General features: G+C 46.7%; 1 protein-coding gene across 2 annotated transcripts in view; it reads right to left on the bottom strand.

Moving 5' to 3' along the window:
• Positions 1–3,484: 3,484 nt before the first annotated feature.
• The window catches only part of jade2 (jade family PHD finger 2), a 72,479-nt gene continuing 57,129 nt past the window's right edge, over positions 3,485–18,834 (bottom strand). Inside the window, exons 11-14 of one of the 2 annotated variants that reach the window (XM_011611350.2) lie at positions 18,713–18,830; positions 14,689–14,817; positions 11,067–11,212; positions 3,485–10,987 (exon numbers count right to left, since the gene is read on the bottom strand). In XM_011611350.2, the coding sequence (XP_011609652.2) occupies positions 10,199–10,987; positions 11,067–11,212; positions 14,689–14,817; positions 18,713–18,830 (1,182 nt within the window). In that variant the 3' untranslated portion in view covers positions 3,485–10,198. Of the gene's footprint in view, positions 10,988–11,066; positions 11,213–11,357; positions 14,247–14,688; positions 14,818–18,712; positions 18,831–18,834 lie in introns of those variants that run through there. The other variant, XM_029849004.1, reaches the window with a different exon arrangement.

Below are 18,834 nucleotides of genomic sequence, written 5' to 3'. Positions count from 1 at the left end.
GCAGTTGTTATGAAAGATTCAACCATTTCCCTTTTCCCAAAACAGCACGATTAAATAAGCATCTCGAAAACTGGCACAATGTGTGTGTGTGTGTGTGTGTGTGTGTGTGTGTGTGTGTGTGTGTGTATAATCAACAATTACGTGTCATCTTTGCAGCTGATCACATAACACACTGATACAAACAGGCCAGGCCAACATGCACGTTAACAGGGACTGAAATAAGAAATGTCCCTTTAATTCTGACGGAACGTTCATGCACTCACATTTTACGAGGCTCCATAAATGTCTATAAAATGGCTCTGCTAATTAATGGAATGGAGTACAAAAGTGAACGTCATTCCTAAAATATTTTCCGCCCAAATTAATTTCTAATAACTCCAGCATTGATGAGCGGGGGGCGCTGTGCTTTTCCAAGATAATTATCTTTTTATGTGTTAGCTTTTCCACAGATGTGCCTCTGCACTGAGGGGTATTATTTAACATTGAGCCAGCAGGGGGCAGTACAGGAGCTGGGCTGAGCGCTGGTTGCCCCCATCTGTGACGCTCTTGTGGTCTCTTGTCTACCTTCACTGAATAAAACTTTAATCACATGGTGGCCAGAATCAAATTAATTAAATTAGAATTATTTTTTAAGTCACCTGGAAATGAATACATTAACACTAATTATATTTATTCTGGCAAGAGGCGAATTTTCAATAAACTACACTTTAAAAATCTGCTAAATAATACGACTTTTCTTAAAGTTCATTGTCTGAGAATAATAATAAGAAGAATTTATGGTGCTTTGTATGCACAGAAGCATGGTTTCACATTAAATTTTTATGTTATCTCCTTTGGAGGTTTGCCTCTATTCTGCCCCCTGTCGGCTGACATGTTTATTAACGAAGTTTTCCATAATGTCCTGGAAGTGCTTGATTTTTAGGCTCAACGTTAGTTCACAAAACATATCAAATATCCTTAGGATTAATTAGTCTTGGTTTTTAACACATGCTGCGGCAATAGATTGTCTTAAATGTCTGTGCCAGGTTCAAGCTGTGCACTTGTGTCTTAAAACAGTCAAGTTTCACATTAGAGATTACATTTTATGTGACACTTATTTACCCGTCCTCTCACATCAGCTAGCAGCTCCATCGGCGTCTTCTCTGGGAGAGACGCTGCGGGCTGCACGCTTTAATGTTCTTGTCTGGGAAGAAGGCACAAGTAAATAATTACTGTGGAAATGTGACCTGAAAGGTTGCACAATTTGCACTGCTGCTGTTCTTTTCCCCTGGAGGAGTAAATAAACCCAAACTTGGACCCGCGGGCACATTTACTGAAGTCTGTGCGAATCTAAATTAGTAAAAATAATGAACCTGAGATGGTGGAGTAGATGAAGTGGCTTCTCCTCCTCTGAGCTGTGCATAAATTGACTTGGTATCAGCGAGTGCTCTTTGAGGATGGTCTCCTGGGACTGAAGGAATGTCTGTTAGCTGATCATAATTGGCAGCCAGATCACAATCCCTCTGAAAAAGCTAAGCAGGCTGTTTTCCTTCAGGTGGGCAGCATCCAGATTTGACACAGACTTAAACATAGCTGGGACTTTTTATTTCCTTTGCAGCAACGTTTGACCTTGTGACTCACAGACGTCATCAATGTGATATTGTTACCGAAGCGACGATAAAAAGGTGACACGCTGAGACAAATGGACACCAGGATTGACCTTTGACCTCTACCAGTTCCATGTTCGGGTCCCCAAATCCAAACATCTGTCATTATTACAACAGTTCTGAGATTTCCAATTCATCTGATACGATGTGTCTCCTTCTCGCTGTTCAGTTGTGCTGTTCTTGCTTTTAACGGTTATCCGGCCTCACCTCCCCCTGAAGTGTTTACAAAGGGTGTCATACGGGAAGCGCTTGGTCACTGCGTGTCCTGGACGCAGACCAAGAGCAGCAAAAACAAACCCTCCTCCATAGCCTGAGCTCTTTCTTTCTTCTCTTCTTGGGCCAAGTTCTCTGTCGAAGTCCATTGTTTATTTCTTTAAGGGATGACTTACAACTCCCGGGGAACATGATGAACCCCCGAGGCCTCCTAACATTTTAGCCCGCTGTTGCTCTGCGTGGTCTCAACATCCAACATATGAAGCCGCCGGCTTGGACCGGAGGACGTGGAGCGGGGCTGATAAGGGACCCCGGGGAGCAGAGAATGATAGAGAGTCCAGGCGACAGGACTGATGATCAGGACTGATGCTGTCAGACAGCATTAAAATAAAACTATACTACCTTTAACACCTTTACCTCATTGCAAAGGTGTGACTCTGGCTCCGCCCCCTCAGGCCCTAACCTGCTGCTGGAGCTCGACATTCTTCCTCCTGGCTAGAAAAATAGCAACACTCTGACAGTATTAAAAAATGAGAATACCCCATTAAACCATTTTGGATCGTTCTGGGAGAAGTGCGCCCCCTGTGGCTGGCGCTGATACATCAGCACCATCAAACCACAACAGCTAATCAGGATCAAAACAAATACACTGAAGGGGAGATGGGCCAACTCGGGTGGGGGTGTGGGGGGTTCTGGCCTAGTAACAGCGGTTAAAAGCTCTGCCACCGTGTTCACCAGGAGGCAACAAGAGAACAGCGTCTGCAACAGATGTCGCCGGAAGAATGACGCCTCTTTCTCCGCGGACTTTGATTTAATGTCACCACTGATTTAGAGGCACTGAAGCTTCAGGAGCGCCTCCATTTCTGCATCGTTAAGTGTCGATGAAAAGTAATTTGTCAGGATGAGCACTTAAAACAGAACTTTCATTGTTGAACGATCTACAGAAGACTTGCTATGAGCTCACTTTTCACTCCTTTCACGTCTAGTTCTTCTTGAATATTTAACTCAAGGCAGCAGACGGATTTCCACATTTCTTTTGTGAAGATGCTCCAAAACTGACTTGGCACATTGTTTGGGTGCCGCCGAGGGAAAAAGAAGAATGTGCTGGCTGCAGTTTCAGGCCTCTGGCAGCCGAATGTCTTTTTTCCTTTGGATTTTCCTGGTTCGGATCCCCGCACGGTTCCTCTGTCCCTGATCTTCTGGGGCCAGAGCGAAGCCGCACCCTTGAATCAGCTCAGTCCTTTTTTTTGTTTGATTTTTTTGTTTAATCAGACTGAGAATCTTTGGCATCACGGCTCCTCCTTTCACATCTTTGTATAAACTCTGAGACGGCGACATCCTGGCGCTTCCAGCGGCGGCTGATTGTGGATTTTTGTTGGATGCTTCTCTGATGAAGCTGCCATTATCAAAGTGATCAAAGAAATCGAAGCACATTTGCGTTGGTGGCAGAGTTTACTATGACTCAAGCTCATGATTCTGTTTAGATTTCTTGTTTTTAGACTTTATCATTGCGATATTTGACCTATTGAATGTGTTTCTTATAGTTCTTGACAGAAAAAGGTATTAAAAGTTGTAATCTGAGCAAGTCTGAGTGTGTTTGTGTGGTGACCAGAGACGCCGACAGGTGTGCATACACAGAAAGCACTGCTTTATTGACTGCACTGGACTGGTCTGGATTAGATCAGGAGGGACTGGGACACCAGATGACGTCGGAGGTCGAGGGAGGGGGTACAGGTGGGGCCAGGAGGGGGGGGGGGGGGGGGGGGGGGGGGTTGGGATGCAGCCATCGTTAAGGCAACACAAACAGCATGCAGATACAGTCACAGGAAACACCGTCATCATCATATTGCTTTTCAAAGTTTTGCTTAAAACATTAAAATTGTACAAAAAGGAAGAAAATAGGATTTTCGCACTAATGAAAAATACATTTTTTGTTTTTTTTCCCCCGCCTACAAAGAAGGTTCTAATACAAGAAAATAAATATAGCAAAAAAGCCAAAAAATAATTTAAAATAGCTTCTTTTTTTAATATACGTTCGATATTTTCCTTTGCTATTAACAAATGGCACAACATTCTTTGAAACAAAGAGTACAGAAGGATGAACTCCTGCAACATTCATATTATTGTGTTGAAGAACTGATGCGGATCAGAGGACAGAGCGGACGTGAGAGCAGAGACCCCGACACCTTAATAAGGACAAATAAGACAGGAAGAGGAGGAAAGGGGACTTTAGATGGGCCCTGCTGCAGAAGGACACTGAATATTTCATAGTACAGGAGAGCTGAGAGAGAGGAAACAGACAATTTGAGATTATTTCAACAATGTTTGTTATATTTGTTGATATGGAGACAGCAGTGGAGGGATATACGGAGATTAAATACTGTGAGGTCCAGAATGGAGGAAGATGTAAACAAATAAAACCAGGAGAGACGGGGGGGGGGGGGGGGGGGGGGGGGGGGATGGGGAGAACTGTTTCGAAGGCGTCTGAATGATTTACCCAGATTGCATTTACACCTGGAAGTAAAGCGTCTCCAGTGCCTGCACTGGAGTCACTCCTATTCTCACCACTTCCTGTCTAAGCCTCAGCATCGGCTCCAGAATTTAAACTTTATATACGGCCAAGTGAAGCCTCCCAGTCGCCTAATGGTGGAAGCAGATGTTAAAGGATAGCGAGAGAGCTGCTCAAGTCTCCAACTCAGGAGCCAGTGTGACAGTCTGGATATTAAAATATAACAAAGGAGTAAAACCCATTCCCTCTATTTTCCACCAACAAAAACAGCGAAAAGATTGTTTAAAATCTCAGATAGTTCAGTTAGGAAACGTTGACCTACAGGTCACTACTGTTTAACAATAACATGGCTATCTCTGCACTTACCCCCCCAAGGAGAGCTCCCATTCACATAAACTGAGATCGTTGAACATAAAAGTTGGTTCTAATCGCCTTCTCTAATCTTTCTTTTTTATTTCACATTTTAAAAAGGCCACAGCTGTTAGGGCCTATTTTCTGCTGTGGAGGGATACGTGTTTGTGTCCCTTGGTGGAGATAATTACATCGGCCTTTTCACTGCAGTTGTTGACAGAATGGAACAGGATTTTGCCAGCATTGTCCTTTTGAGACGTTATTTCATTCTCTCTGTCTGAACACCAGAACAAAACATTCTGCATTGCACGCTCGCTTCTTTTGCGTCTAACCGCTGATGGTTTGTAAACAAAGGAAGAAATAAAGCGAGGACGAGAGGGAAAAAGAGGAGTGTTTGGTGTCTCGATTAGCTGCTTGTTAACTCGAGTGTGTGGACAGGCTGCAAACAGAAGAGCGGGGAAAGAACAAGTTGTACTTTCTGTCTGCTCCTCTGGCTCTGCTTCAGTAAACATACCTCTCCTCTCTCCATCTCTCCCTCCCTCCCTCCGTACCAGCTGAGCAGAATGCAATGTTTTCCCCCTCTTCACACGTTGCACAGCGACACGTGCCTGTCATTATTTGTCCTTAAAGCTACAGACATTTCTTTTTTTCATCGTCACAAAGCCATTTTTGCACGTTCCACAGGCTGGGCGAGGATCTCCGACCGCTGGGCAGGGAGGGGTGGGGGGGTGAGGGGTGTTGGGGGGAAGGGGATGTGTTGGCGAATCAATAAAACCGGAGGTTTTAGGGACTGAGGATGGAGAAGATGGGGGGGAGGAGGGTGCACAGTCTGTACAGATGGGAGGTTCTTTTTCTAAAACATTTCACCGCTTCCTGAATCTCAATGACAGGCTCCAGCATGAATGTGTGTCATTTAAAAAGAAATAAATAAAGATGGTGTTTTTTTTTTAAGCTTTCAGGCATAAAAAGGCACATTTGTTATGTTTGGTTGAGCCAGATTTGAGAGGAAAATGACAGAAAGGCAACTAGTGGAGTGATGTCTCACATTAAACCTGTGCTAATGTTACATCCATCTGTTATCTATCAGCTCATGTGGGTCTCTGGGGGGGAAAGGGCGCTCATCTCAGGGTCAAAAGCTTCATCTCATCGATAGTCTAATTGCTTGCTTAATCTATTGATCGCCCGAGTGGTGGGTTTTCTTCTGCTGATCAATAGAACCATGAAGACATAAACTGGGAGCTTTCTCGGCTATGCTAATTTGCTAATATTATTCAGCCCTGCACTTGCAGGTATTGATTATGGGCCGTCAATCAAAGAAATCACAGCTGCGCCTCCATTAGTTTCCACCAGACAAACAAGCTCATCTCTGCCTCCGCTGCGTCTCCTCTTTTGGGCGAAACCTCCGATCTGTGCAACACCTCCCCCACCTCCCTCCTCCACCCCCTCCAACGGCGAGGACACCAAACCACCAATAAAACGGAACAAAAGGAGGAAGCAGAAAATGAGTCAGCACTCTAGTTTGATGCGAGTCACAGCGGCCAGCTACAGCATTACAAAAAAAAATAAAAAGAGAGAGAAACCCAAAACACAGATAATGTTTCTAGTATTTGAACAGTATAATACATTATTGTAGTTGTGTATACACTCCAGTGGTACGCGGCTCCGTGGGTTTGTGCAGCAGGCAGTAAAGCCAGGGTTGGATGGTTTCACTGGAAACAGGAAGCATGGAGGGGTCACGGAATCAGTCACAGTACAAAGAAACTGACGAGATTTTTACAGAAGGGTCGATAAATTCAGCTGCGGTTCGGTTTTCAGTTGAGCGAAGAGGCGAGAGAAAGAAACCCAAACCGTGGCTTTACTGCCCTTGCCGTGCAACGGATCACAAGATCAGGAGACTCGGTGATACTTTTTGGTGATGGTTTTGAGTAGGGAACAATCGTAACTTTGGATCAGCCTATTACACCTTTGGCTTGGTGCCATTACTCGCCCCACCTCAGTGGAACTGTGGGCATTTGCCTGAAGAAGCCCCTCGTCTACCAGCCTGTTTGAAGCCCCGGCTGGTGTGCTGACGCCTCCGAGTGTTTTACAACAGTGTCTCAACGGCGCACGGCGCTGGCTTTAAGCAGCCGCTGAGTGCAAGTCAAGGTGAAATGCACCATTGTGTGTGAGGGTGTTCGTGACCTGCCATTAAGCGCTCTGAGCCCTCCATCTTATTTATGTGGCACAGAATCGACGAGGCCGCTATTTATGGCCGCTGTGATTGCAGGTGCGAACCATCGACAATCATGTTGCACCCAAAGGAGGCTGACATTCATGCTTCATTTTCAGGCTAAATGCCATGACCTATATTACAGATTAATAAATTTTGGGGGGTGGGATCTCCAATGATGTGTTGAGATAGATTTGTACTCCTCAGAGATGGTCAGAGAAGGTTGTGGGCCGTTAGCCAACGCCCGCAGCGGCGTACCACACAGAAGACAAGCTGAAGTTGTGTTGTGGTTACTGATAAAAAAAAAAGAACCTGTCAAAACATCTACAGTATCTACCAAGTGGAAGGAGAGGGCATCGAAGCCACGCTGTAAATATAGAATAATAACCAGTTTGTGTATGCCAAGGCTGCACAGTACAAGAAGGGAAAAAAGGACCATTTCTCCACCAACAGGACGTCACCTAAGAGAGAAAAACTCCAAAACAACCTTTTTTCCTTCCGCTGCTGTGCCGCCTTAGCATCTGCTACCACGTAAAAAGGCCATAAATGTGAGGCCTTTTACTAATACCAGTCTAAAAAAAAAACAGGCTACTGAGAAGACTGATTGTTGAAACCGAGTTACGCTTTTACGTCACGCTGACGGGAAATCTGCGACGAGGCCCGGTTAGATCCCGGTACGTCGCAGCAGTCGGTCTCGTTGGTACAGTGGCCACGTTATTCCTGAATCACTAATTCTGTAACAGTGATTTGCAAGTCCTTGCCCCCTTTCACGGAAGGGTCTGCCTGTCTACGGCGAGGACAAACAAGCCTTCTTGATGGCTACACCTGAAACTCGGAGGAGACGGAACGCTGCCCTGCCTCATGGAATAATACTCTCATATATGCTGCGAGGGGATGTTTCGCTCTGTCTTCCTGATAAACTCGAGACCATTCACACATAAAAAACTAGTCATCTTGGACTTCATAACCCTGTTATACCAGCTCTGCCTGTGTATTCAGCTCAGCAACATTTGGCTTTATCTGAAGGGGCTGCGCGGGGGGGGGGTTCTAACTTAAATCTGTCCACAACTGTGAATGTAGATCAGGAAGAAACCAAGTTAGGCCCATCGTCAGGGAGAACCGGGCAGAGACGTGGGCAAAAGCGAGCTATCCTGGACTGTAGCGACAGACATTCGTCACTGGCGTGCTTGTGTAGAGGAGCCGTGAGGGCGCCGCCTCCATAGATCGTTGCTTTGGCGTGGTCACTTCGGGCGACGGCTCGGTACGCCGTGCATCAGTACTGGGTCCAGCAGCCCTTAAAAATCACTCACGACTTACAGTATATCGCCGGAATCTGCAACGGGAGTGCAGCTTTTAGCTGCAGGGTTGAAAAAAGGGGCTTTCCTTGGGTTCTGTCCCTCTCAGCTGGAGAATTAAATGCCCGGGTCTGATTGTTCTGTGGTTCTGAGTGAAGGAACATGCTTAGTAGTCATGTAGGAATTTAAACAGTGGAGATTGAGACATACACAAGTCCTTATATTTATATATATATACTGTATATGATATAAAATACATATATATATATATTTATATCTGTCTTATGTCCATTTTCAATACACTTTCCTAACCTTTTATTGAGATTCTTAAACCCTGAGAATACCATGGACTGCTTTAAGTACAAAATACAACTCTGAGAGGACAACAAAACGTCATTTTGCAATACCAAATTTACAAACAGCTCAAATCAAAAACTCAACGTGGGCCTCTGAAGCTGATCAGTACATCAGCACCCTTTCAATGGAAGAGGAGGAAGGGCGCCGCAGCCATCGGTTTCCAAGGCTGGTCCAGGTGGTGCGCTAGTGGCGGCCATGTTGGCGTTTTGAACCTGCTGAGGTCGGCATCGTCCTAACACGACGTCATCGATTGCATAGACGGACAGGGGTGGCAAATAAATAGGGTGCTTCTGTACACCAGAAATAAGACTCACTTTGGTCACTTTTGCCTCAATATCTATGAAAATCAAGCAGAAATTGAGGACTGTCAACGGTGATCTTTGGAACATCCTCATGATTTTAAGTGAAATTGTATCAGAAAACCTGATTTTCTTCTCATCTGGGTTACTAAACACATAGCTAAATGAAATAAATATGAATCCATGATCTTTTCAGTCGATTAATCTGACAATTGTTCCCTCCTTTCATTTTTAAGGTGCCATTTTCCACATTACAAATCTTGAAACCACCTCACAGCACAATCTGGACAAACCTGGATTACCGATGTTCTGGGCTGCAGTAACACAGTTGGGGGGCAGGGGGCGTTGCAGGGGTGGGGGCAGGATGCAGCTCTTTGCACCGATAGTGCGGCGAGACTCTGCTTTGCTAAATGGCGCAGAAACTTTTCTGATTATTGGCAAACGCTGCGACACATCCTTCAGGCACTACGTTAGCTACACTCAGTAACCAAGACAACAGGGCCCTTTGATTGTTACCAATCTGATCGATCCATGTATTGATTGAGCGATAAGGTCGGCCAGAGGGGGAGGGGTCCAGGGGCACAGGGTGAGCGACGGAAGGCACAGTTTTCTACGCTGAATTTTCTTGAAAGGATTTAAAAACAGGATGGCAAACCGAGAACGGAAAGCGGCCGTTGCGTGAGCATTTTTTATGTATTTTTTTCTTGCGGCCTGCGTCGGGTTCGGCGAACGGGGAGGTCAAAGTAAGGAGTGCTGACCCCCAGCCCCGATTGGGCATCTACGAAACACACTCGAGTGCTTACATCACAGCTCCTGTGACCGGCTGGTTGTGCTTTTCAAGGCTGAATACACTCTGTCCGCGTCTCCGTCGGCAGATATTCAGGACAGATCTGGTGTGAATGTCTTTACGCTGAACGTGTTTAGGAAAACAATGACTCATTGGATGCCTCTCAGACCAGGAGTGCAGCAGACCCTGAAACCATCATGTATCATAATAAAAACAATAATGCCCAGAAGCGTTTGTCCCCGAGTCTGGCCGATACCGGAGGCGTAACGCCAGGAACGGGTACTTCGAAGCCCAGGAACAGAGCGAATCCGACATATAAAAGCAAACAGAGAGGAGTTTGTTTTGGAGAGTTTGTTCTTCTGTTGTGGGAAGCTAACGTGGGAGACTACGGTCCGGTGGAGAAGATTAACTGTACGCCGGGCAAACAGCTACATTCAAATTCATCCCAAGAAAAAAGCAGGTGTGTCACGGGCACAGATGGAGAAGTACTCTACAGGGGTCGTTGGGTGTGTGCGTGGTATTTGGAGTCTCTTTAGGATGCCAGCACGCTCCTTCGCAGCAGATCCTCATTCCCAGAATGCAACTGAGCCAGTCGGAGTTTGCGTCTGCCGGAGCGCGTGTCTACGTCGCTCTGCTCACCGTCAGAGAAGTACCCGTCGGTTTCTGCGGCGTCCAACATGGATGAATCCTTTCCAGTAAGCGATAGATCTGCAGATGCCAGGTCTTCCAGGCAGCTGAAGGTCCGCCCTCTGGATTTAGCCTGGCGGGACACGCGGAGCCGCGGAACGCCGCTTTGTAGGATGGTCCCGGTGTCGGGAATGGTGAGGCGGGGGCTGAAGGCCGGAGCTGGAGATGAGCTTGTGCTGAAACTAGATCCGGTCCCTGCTGTGACACCGTTTCTGGAGCGAATGCTTTCCCACCGGTCGTGATCTTCCGAGATGTGGCAGGAATCCATTTTGGATATGGGCGGCTGTGGTGGAGGGTCCCTGTGCATATCAGAATTCCTGCTGTGGTGCTGATGGAAGTGGTGGTGCAGGGCCTTCAAGGAGCTCCGGGACCGCTCCCCCCTCTGGCACACGTGGCTGAAGTTCTCCTGCCTCTTCGCCCACAGGTTCTTCGCAGTGGAGGGACTGGAGGCTGAGGAGGGGGTGGCGGCGGACAGGAGCGTAGGGGACCGGCCGGGGGAGGCGGACTGCGAGAGGCCACGAGTACGAGACTTGTTGCTCCCTCGCAGTTTACGGCCCAGGTGGGGGGTTTTCCAAGTGGACTGCATGGAGTTCTCCATCATGAGGTTTAACAGGCTCTCCTCCCCCTGAAGGAGCTAAAGAACAGAAGAGATCGATAGATTGAGAAGAAGCTCATGTGACGACGTCACGCTCACACATGCTAGGCTACGCTACCTGATCGGACAGCAGGCTGCCGCTCTTGTCTCGATGTTGGGCCCCAAGAGTCCACTGGCTCAGCATGTCGTCAGCAGTGATCTGGACCGACTGGGCCAACCAGCTGTCGAACAAGGACTTATCCAAAGGGAAGGACTTTGATAAACCTGGAAGAAGCCAGAGAGGATGTCCAGAGGTAGGGAAATGGAGGGAAAGTGAGGGAGCGAGAGAGAGATGCAGACAGGTGACACAGGGCAGCAAAACATTCATCACAACATTTAAAGTAGGGAAAAATGGACAACATCTGCTCTGTTCTGGTCTAGTTCAGTAACATGGACAAACTCCAGAGGCTCGATCAGAGGACATTCATGTATCCAGACTGCATGAGTAATGTATTACATTTATATTAACGACAGTCTGGCAAATGAAGAACCTTCAAATTCAAACCCTTTTACAGCACCAATCCCGCTCATCTGGTCTGTGTGTGTGTGTGTGTGTGTTTGTATGTATGTGTCTGTGTGTGCCTGTAATTAGTAGCTTTTCATTGAACTTTTTGTGATTGTGAGTTCTAAAAGTGGTGCCAAAGTCAGTTCCTGTTGTTCCTGTCTGGCATTTTGGTCTATCTTTCTGAGACACACACACACACACACACACACACACACACACACACAGAAAGCGACAGAACTGCTTAAAAGTATTAGCTATGCTGTTCCCAGATGCGTGTTCCACCTACAGACTCTTCCACTGCAAAGTTTTACAAGTTAAAATTCCCCCAAATTTGTATCGTTTTGTTTGGGAAAAAAGATCAGATCACATTTTTGATATTGTTAACCTTTAAATAACAGATACTTATGAATATAAAACAGAAAGGGGGCAGCAGGCGTCGTGGGGAATTATGGGTAATCACAAGTGTGAATGGATGTGGGTTCCGAGTGACGGGACCGCTACTTCTCTCTGCTCAGTTTTTTTTTAATTATCGCAATAAAAATGATTCAAACATACCTGAGAATCAGAGCTCGACTGTCTGGTCTGCTGCATCTTTATGGGTTGCATTATCTGTTTTTGTTTTTATTTGTGTGGGATATATGAGTTCCGGTATACAGAATAGATTTACAGCACTTAGCGGGATGATAAAAAAATGACAAAAATCATCTTTTGGATAGAAAACTAACAAATTACAGTTATCCAGCTGTTCAATAATCTCCCAACGGTAAAAATCTTATGTCCATAATCGACCTGGTAGAAACATATAAAAATAAGACGTGTGTTTTAAGGATCGTTCTTTCCTAATTTTCAATCTAAATTTCAACCTCTACCAATCAAGATACACACACATACACACACACGCACACACACATCCTTGTATCTTTGTGAAGACTCTCAATAACAATGCATTACCCAGCTCCTTAACCTAACCCTAATCATCACAACTACCCCCAACCCCGCTCACACACACAACAACAGTGTGCCTCATAAGCAGCACATCTGTCATGGAAACAACGTGAAGGATGGTTTTCCAGCAGTTGCTGCTCTTATCCCTCTTCAGCTAGACAGAGAGACAAAGACAGGAAAAACGATGAGTTCAAGGAGCGCGGGAGATAAACCAGAATTCACAAACACGTCTCACTTAGTGCCGATTTCATTAAGGTCACACGGCTCTGGGGGGAGAACCTGAAGGCTGCGTTCTCCACCAACTTTCCTCAGCTTTTCCAGCTGGTTGGTCTAGAAACGCGGCCAATAGTGCGTGTTAGCGGACAAAGCTAAGGTGTGGGACCGGGAAGTGAGGCCACATTGAAGATAAAATAAAAAAGCTTGTTGTAGGCATGTCTTGACCCACCTCCCACCTCTCCACTGATTGGTTGAGGGCATCACCGGCTCCATCCAACACGGGCCTCCTCGCTCATATCCTGCAGAATTATGAGCGAGGGCGAGGATGAAACCCGTCGTGTTTCTGTATTTGCCGTTCATGCCAGTTCTCCCAGCAGCACGGGGAAAACCGATCGGGTCAAGCGTCCTGACAAATGTGCTGTATGAATGTTTGAGAAATTTCCCTGCGAATCAAACAATTCCACCGGAATATTACAACCCCTCAAAGACAGGAGCGAGAGGAGATTCAGGTTCCCTCCTTTGTTGACGGCGGGGTCTTTGTCAGCCAATTTCCGTTGCCGCCGGCAACATTCTGTCATGTTTCATTTTTCGGAGATCACAGGAAGGAGGAGAACAGGCCGCTTCACCGCCGGCGCCAGCGTATTATCAACCGTTCCCACCTTTCATTCGTCTCTACTCCCGAATGTGTCAATATGTGTGAAGTTTAAGGGAAAATAAGAACCTTTCAGGCCTTAAAAGTAAAGGATAATTATGTGTTATGTGGGTGAACCGGGAGAGGAAATCTGAATAAGTGTGCTTGTGACTCATCATGAAGCCCCCTCTGATATTAAACACGTACACTAATTGTTGGTAGCCCACAGTTTTGGGCAGAATATTCTTGGTTTATTAGATCCGAGCGTACAAACAGAGATTATGGGGCAGCACACGTCCTCCCACGTGACGTCCTACATGATTAAACTTTCACAACACAGGAGACGTCGCTCTGCTTGCCTTTGTCTTTTTTGCTTAAAATCGCCCACACAAACATGGTATGAATCATAAATATTTGTCTTTTTTAAGGTATTTATTTCTGGGAAATCAAATAGTTGTTTTCACTTCAGTGTGCGGCGGGCTGTTGTAGCTTATCACCAAAAAATCTGTCTATTTAGTGGCAAATAATAGTTCTTTATTATCATAAACGAGCCTATTGTGGTTAATTAGCCGCTTACTGCATAGAACTGTAGATTATTCATATTCATAGTTATCTAAATTATGAAAAATTATGAAAAATAGATTTCACTTTTTAATTTAATAGTTTTAGTGCTCATCCATTACTGGAGGAATACAACATCCATCTGCATTATGTCAGCTTCTTTTTCCACGCGTAACATTTTTTGATGGTTTTAGGCCGAATCTGTCGAGAAATAATGAAGGATGGGTCTTAAAATAAGGAATAATGGGTCTGAATAATAAAGGTGTCAGGTCTTTGTCGGGGAAAATCAAAACTAATCGCATCAGGACACATCGTTGTTGAATACCGCGACAGCGTCTGAGCTCTCTGAGCACCGACGTGATGGTTTGTATCCCCACAGATCTGACGGATGCTTTTGTCTCCTGTTGACAAGACAAAAGCCACAGAGTGAATTACAGCCTCCCAGGTGTCCATCAATCTCCGCTGGAAGACCTTATCGTCCCGCCTGCCTGTCTGTCGCCGCCGCACGCATATTTAAACACGCTAAACGTGTGTTATCGAGCGCTCTTACTCCATCGCTACACCTTGTTTAAGACTTCCTTTGACTTTACAAACCTAAGTCTTGTTCTAATTCAACTCGTCTTATCCTGTAATTGTGCATTCTTCAATAAAGAGATCCAATTATTATTTAAATATCTGTACAAAGTTGAGTCAGATTGAAGAATATTTGCATAATTTTTTTAAAAAAAGGACTAAAATTGGCTTCAATCTTCCAAAGACGTATTTTACAGCAAGGCAAACACACACACACACACACACACACACACACGCGCGCACACACACGCACACACACGCACGGTGTACCTTGCTCTTTAAGTAGGGTGCCGTTCTCTGACAACCTTTCCTTTTTCTTCTCGGGACTACTCTTCCTCTTCTCCTTCCCTCTCTCCTTCACTCCATTCTGCTTCCTCTTTTCTCCCTTCTGGCTTTTCTCTGCAGGGAGACAGAATCGATTAAGTCAGTTTGCTCTGATTTCACCCGAATTTCGCCCGGAAAGTGAACAATGGACCTCGTTCGGTCAAACGAACGGACAGAGAGTTAAATCCCAGCGCTGTGGTTCATCCTCATCATGCTGGTATGAGTTAGTCTGCTGGGACGGCAGCTGTAGAGGAATTATTTGAGCTACGTGAAGAAGAAAATGTGCCCAATTCATGGAGAGGCTCAACAGGCTGGGGTGTAAACACTGACCCCTCTTGTCCATGACTAGGTGCATCCTGCAGCGTGAGGAAACCCGATAAAGCTGCAATACACCCGTACTGGGAGGGCGGAAAAGCTACACTGGTCGTCAGAAGTCCGGACGATTCGTATTCAGTGGCAGAATCTGCCCCCTTTCTGATGTTCAGCCCGCAGGAGGAAGCATTTTAGTTGTTGTGGGGAACTAGTTCAACCGCAGGGTCGGCTCTAAGATGCTGCAACAGGAAGCACAACATGGAAGAGGAGCAAAGACAAATCCATGGAACGTGGATCAAAACCTTTGTTTTTGGGTTCTAGAGAGGGTCACCTGCAGCAAATGCCCTCCAGCTACCCTGATGGTGCTTTAAGAACATCGCGTCCTATTACATCCGAGGAGGGCGACGGGAGTTGAACTAACATTAAAGGGAAACGTCTGCCATCACCACAGAAACCGTCTGGCATCACGAAGCAGCTTTTGCGTATGATCCAGGTGTGTGTGCTGCCTGCAGCGGGTTCAGCAGCCGTGGACCGTCCTCGTGCTCGCTTCAGCAGGACAGGACGTGCATGAGCCGAGCTGAGACACCAGAGATTTAACAGCGAGACGAGGTGGACGTTCAAGACTCAAGAATTAAGTCCATGTTGGCGCTGCCATATTTTATACTGTGAGAGAATCTGGCTTTTACCTTGTTCAAAAGCTCCTTTTAATTGGCAATAAAGGTCCAAAAGTCAAGATTTTTAATAATTCAGGCGGAAAGAACACATGGCGCGGATGGATTTTAGCAGCACGAGTGCTAATATTGCCAACGCTGCCTCTCAGTTTAAGCTAATGTAACAGAGCTGTGATGTAATGCTGGTATATGGCAGGAGATCCTCCCCCGGGAGGAAATGACTCTTCGCAGCTCCGAAATTGTAATTTTCCTTTTTTTCTCTGCTCCTCGGTCTCGACAGGAGGAAGCATCTTATCTCCCGCCGGCCATTGTTCAGCACCCCTTCTTTTTTGTCTAATCAGATCGTGTTCTTTTTATTTGTCGCGTGGTTTGAGAAACTGGTCCGCGGCTCTTTGGGGGACGCTCTGAGTCCCGCCGTCTGTAATCGCAGCTCAAATCCAACTCAATCAGCAGTGGAAAGCTTTACTAAACAGTCCTGTTACAGCTTTTGTCTCATATTCTGCCCCCCCCCCCCCTCCCTCCTTGTTTGGAAGATGCAACAGTGTTGGGGGATTTGTCTTTCTGAAGTGTGTGATTTATTTCCTCTTCCTGGGTCCACTGAACTGTGCAGCCGCTGTGTCCCAGTTCTACCTGAGCTCATTAGTGCCAGTTCTTCCTACCGTCGTCTCTTCCTCATGTCCTTTAACCAGCCCCTCACCGTTTCTCTCCCTCTCCTCCATCCTTTCATTTGTCTTATTACCTTTTTGTCCTTCCTCATCCTTCTCCTTTGCTCTAATTCTCTCTCTCTCTCTCACACACACACACACACACACACGTGGAGCTCAGAGCAGATCTGCGAAGCGCTGCTAACCACCGGCAGAACGAACCAGAATGAAAATGTGCTGCACAACAATATCCTGAGTGTGTTTGTACAGGAAAGCAAGTCGTGCGTGCAGAACTGCGGACGGCCCACGTTTCTGCCAGGGCAAGAGAGAAAAACAAGTATAGTTTATATACTGTTTATGTTAAGTGCCTGTTAGCAGCGCAGCAAGAATGAACCGAGCCGCCGACAAAGTGTTTATTAACTGATAATAAAGCTCAGCCTCGAGGCGTTGATGGATTTGATCCATATATCATTAAAGTAGCAGATCATTAATCCAGCATTCTATTACAGAAGGCAGGTGGAATCGAGCCACATCTGTGAGGGTCCCCCCCCCCCGTCAGTGCTGCTAACAGGAGCGGCGAGCAGGCGTCGACCTGACGGACAGACAGGTGGACTGGCTGAGCAAGACAGGAGGACATCAGATAAAGTGGCAGTGAGAGATTCCAGACAGAGGAACAGCTTCAGTCAGGTCAGAGGACGGGGGGGGGGGGGGGGGTCCCACGTGGAAACGAAGCTGCAGGGAGACGAGCAGAGGCTGCTGGGAAATATGAAGCTCGGTCTCAGGGGGAGGCTGATAAAGAGCTGTTTAAGAGAGGAGAGTAAAAAGAACCTGTTCACTTTTATCCCCTCTGAAAACTGATGGAAGAGAAAAGAGACTGAAAAAGAGCATGAAAGAAAAGGAGATAAAAGATGGAGAGGGAAGTGAAAGGTACAAGGTGAGGGACAGAACAAATCATTACAGTAGACAAGCTCATCCTTCACACTGCACCACCGTACGCACACACACACACACACACTCTCTCTCTCTCTCTCTCTCTAATCTAAAGTGTGAATAGATATGGCTGTTTCGTGCCAACAGCACAGCTCCTGGTACCCTAATGGAAGCAATCTGCTGAGTCAGGAGCTCTACAGTGTGTCTGTGCGTGTGCGCGTGCACACGCATGTGTGTGTCTGTGAGGAAGGCGAGTGTGTTAGTAAGAAACAGCAGAAGCAGCAGGAGAGAGTAGTGGAGCGAGTGTATGTGTGCAGCTTTGCTTGCAGTGATAAACACTGTGCACCCTAAGCACTCCCTTACACACTCCAGCACTCCCCTACACACTCCCCTACACACTCCAACACACCCCTACACACTCCAACACTCCCCTACACACTCCAGCACTCCCCTAAACACTCCAGCACTCCCCTACACACTCCAGCACTCCCCTAAACACTCCAGCACTCCCCTACACACTCCAGCACTCCCCTAAACACTCCAGCACTCCCCTAAACACTCCAGCACTCCCCTAAACACTCCAACACTCCCCTACGCACCTCTACACACTCCCCTACACACTCCAATACCCCCCTACACACTCCAACACTCCCCTAAACACTTCAACACTCCCCTACACACTCCAACACTATCCCTACACACTCCAACACTCCCCTACACACTCCAACACACCCCTACACACTCCAACACTCCCCTAAACACTCCAGCACTCCCCTACACACTCCAGCACTCCCCTAAACACTCCAACACTCCCCTACGCACCTCTACACACTCCCCTACACACTCCAATACCCCCCTACACACTCCAACACTCCCCTAAACACTTCAACACTCCCCTACACACTCCAACACTCCCCTACACACCCCAACACACCCCTACACACACCTGAAGACCTCTATACACAGAAATGAAGATGACCCTAATTTTAACACCCTGGCAGGTTAAATAATCTGAGGTTTTCAGGAAGAAGCTTCCAAATTCGTGGTGAGATGGTAGAAATACAAGTAATGAGATGAATCGAATACAATATATTAAATATTTAAAAAAAGCTAGCTGTGCAGCATCAGGAAGATTTGGAATCCAGCCAACACAGCAGCATCCACTCCTGTGGTCAGGTTCATGCTTCCTGTTGTCCGTTGGCCAGCAGCCGTATGACACGCACCGTGATCCCGTCATCTACGGCGGTTGGAGAAGAAACGGCGCCCCATTGATGTGGATGGCAGGTGCAGCGATATCTGCCTGCCTGAAGTGATGACCAGCAAACGCTGGAGCGCTAAAAGCTCTTTTAGGTGGAGTGTGGTGGCGCCACCAAAATCCCAGTGATGGTGAGTCAATCCCCCCCCCGTCCTCACCTCCAGCAATGTCCTCTTCCAGCAGCTGGATCTGGAGGTGGAAGATCTTCTCCTGAAGGTCACACAGGGTGTGTTTCATTTTCTCCCTCCTGGTCACCATGTAGCACAGGTTACGCACCTGA

Source organism: Takifugu rubripes, chromosome 15, assembly GCF_901000725.2.
Source record: "Takifugu rubripes chromosome 15, fTakRub1.2, whole genome shotgun sequence".
In the NCBI taxonomy this organism is placed as follows: domain Eukaryota; kingdom Metazoa; phylum Chordata; class Actinopteri; order Tetraodontiformes; family Tetraodontidae; genus Takifugu; species Takifugu rubripes.
Note: the sequence above shows the minus strand (reverse complement) of the source record. Positions and strands in the feature narration are given on the sequence as shown.